Source organism: Glycine max, chromosome 15 (assembly GCF_000004515.6).
Source record: "Glycine max cultivar Williams 82 chromosome 15, Glycine_max_v4.0, whole genome shotgun sequence".
Classification (NCBI taxonomy): domain Eukaryota; kingdom Viridiplantae; phylum Streptophyta; class Magnoliopsida; order Fabales; family Fabaceae; genus Glycine; species Glycine max.
In genome coordinates this window covers 48,274,976-48,276,342 of record NC_038251.2, presented here as the reverse complement: position 1 = coordinate 48,276,342, position 1,367 = coordinate 48,274,976, and the positions used below count along the sequence as shown (strand labels likewise).

Here is a 1,367-nt window from a genome sequence, read left to right as displayed (position 1 = left end):
ATTGTGGAAATATCCTAAGTGGTTGTAACGACTTACCGATAGGATAAGAGCAAAGAATATGTTGTTTATGAATCAAGCATAGTCACGAAGGTAAGCTGGTATCTGTACCCTTTTGAGCCTACTCTCCCTTTGGGTTGTATTTCTATCACTACCCACTGTTGGAAAACCAACCTTGTCCTTAAGGTTGGGCAACGAAAACAAAACTAAAACAAGAGTGGGTTTAGAAAAAAACATGATGGAAGTTGCTTTGTTGGTGGGGTTGTTTGGGCCTTGACAATGTTGGAAAGCAAAGGGCAAAAATGGTGTCGTATGGGAATGCAAAACCCAATCCCTCTTTTTCTTTCTCAATAGTGTTATTTTTTTTATTTTCTTCTTTGCAGCAACTATGCCTCACCCTAAGGTCTTCTTCTACATGACCATTGGTGGGCAACTTGTTGGTCGCATCATGATGGAGCTCTATGCCAACATGACTCCTCGCACTGCCGGGAACTTCTACGCGCTCTACACCGACGAAAAAGGAGTAAGGCAGAGTTGTAAGCCCCTTCATTACAAGGGCTCATCCTTCCACCGCGTGATCTTGAGCTTCATGTGTCAGGGTGGCCACTTCACCTCCGAAAAAGGAAGTGGCAGCAAGTTGATCTATGGTGCCAAGTTCGCTGTGAAGAAACACACTGGTCCCAATATCCGCTCTATGGAAAACGCCAGTCCCATAACCAATAGATCACAGTTCTTTATTTGCGCAGAGAAGACAAAATGGCTTGATGAAATTGGGAGGTGATGGATGATATTGAATGTTGGCACAAAGGTTTTCAAAAGGAGAATGGCTTTGGTGAAGGAGGGGAAAACTTGGAAGATAGGAGCAGGATCACACAAGCCATGGTGGTGGAGGAGGCGGTGGTTTGTGCATCACCATTCATGTCGCTAACCTTGTTGATGGCTCTGCTGCACCAACGAAGGTGGGAGTAAACAATGATGTTTAGTGCTTGGAGACGGAGGATGTTGGAAGGGGCGATATCGAAGGCGATGAGCGTTGAGGTAGTTGCGGAGCGCGATTTGGCGAAAGATGAAGGCATGTACTGTGGTGGGAGTGTGGGCAATTGGCTCTTCTGATTGGCTCTTCTGCACTCTTGTGAAGAAGTGTGTTGGCAGGGAGGCTTAGTGACTGTTGATGTTGTCCTGACTATTGCATTTGTCAGGTCGTGTTTACATGTAGTAGTGTTAACTTGTGAACGAAATGGTGGATATGGTGGTGGGGTGGTCGTGGCAAATACGATGGCTATGGAAGGGAGACATTTATACTCTCAAGAGGCAAGTAGGACATTTTATGGTTTCGGTAGTCGTCGTGAAAGTGGAAGATGAAGGTTAAA

At 45.5% G+C, this 1,367-nt stretch overlaps 1 protein-coding gene across 1 annotated transcript; it reads left to right on the top strand.

The window, feature by feature from the left end:
* Positions 1–315: 315 nt before the first annotated feature.
* CYP6 (peptidyl-prolyl cis-trans isomerase CYP6) lies at positions 316–778 on the top strand. Its single transcript, XM_003545823.2, has 2 exons — positions 316–331; positions 384–778. Exons 1-2 carry the CDS (start codon positions 316–318, stop codon positions 776–778), a joined length of 411 nt encoding a protein of 136 aa, XP_003545871.2.
* The last annotated feature ends 589 nt before the right edge of the window (positions 779–1,367 follow it).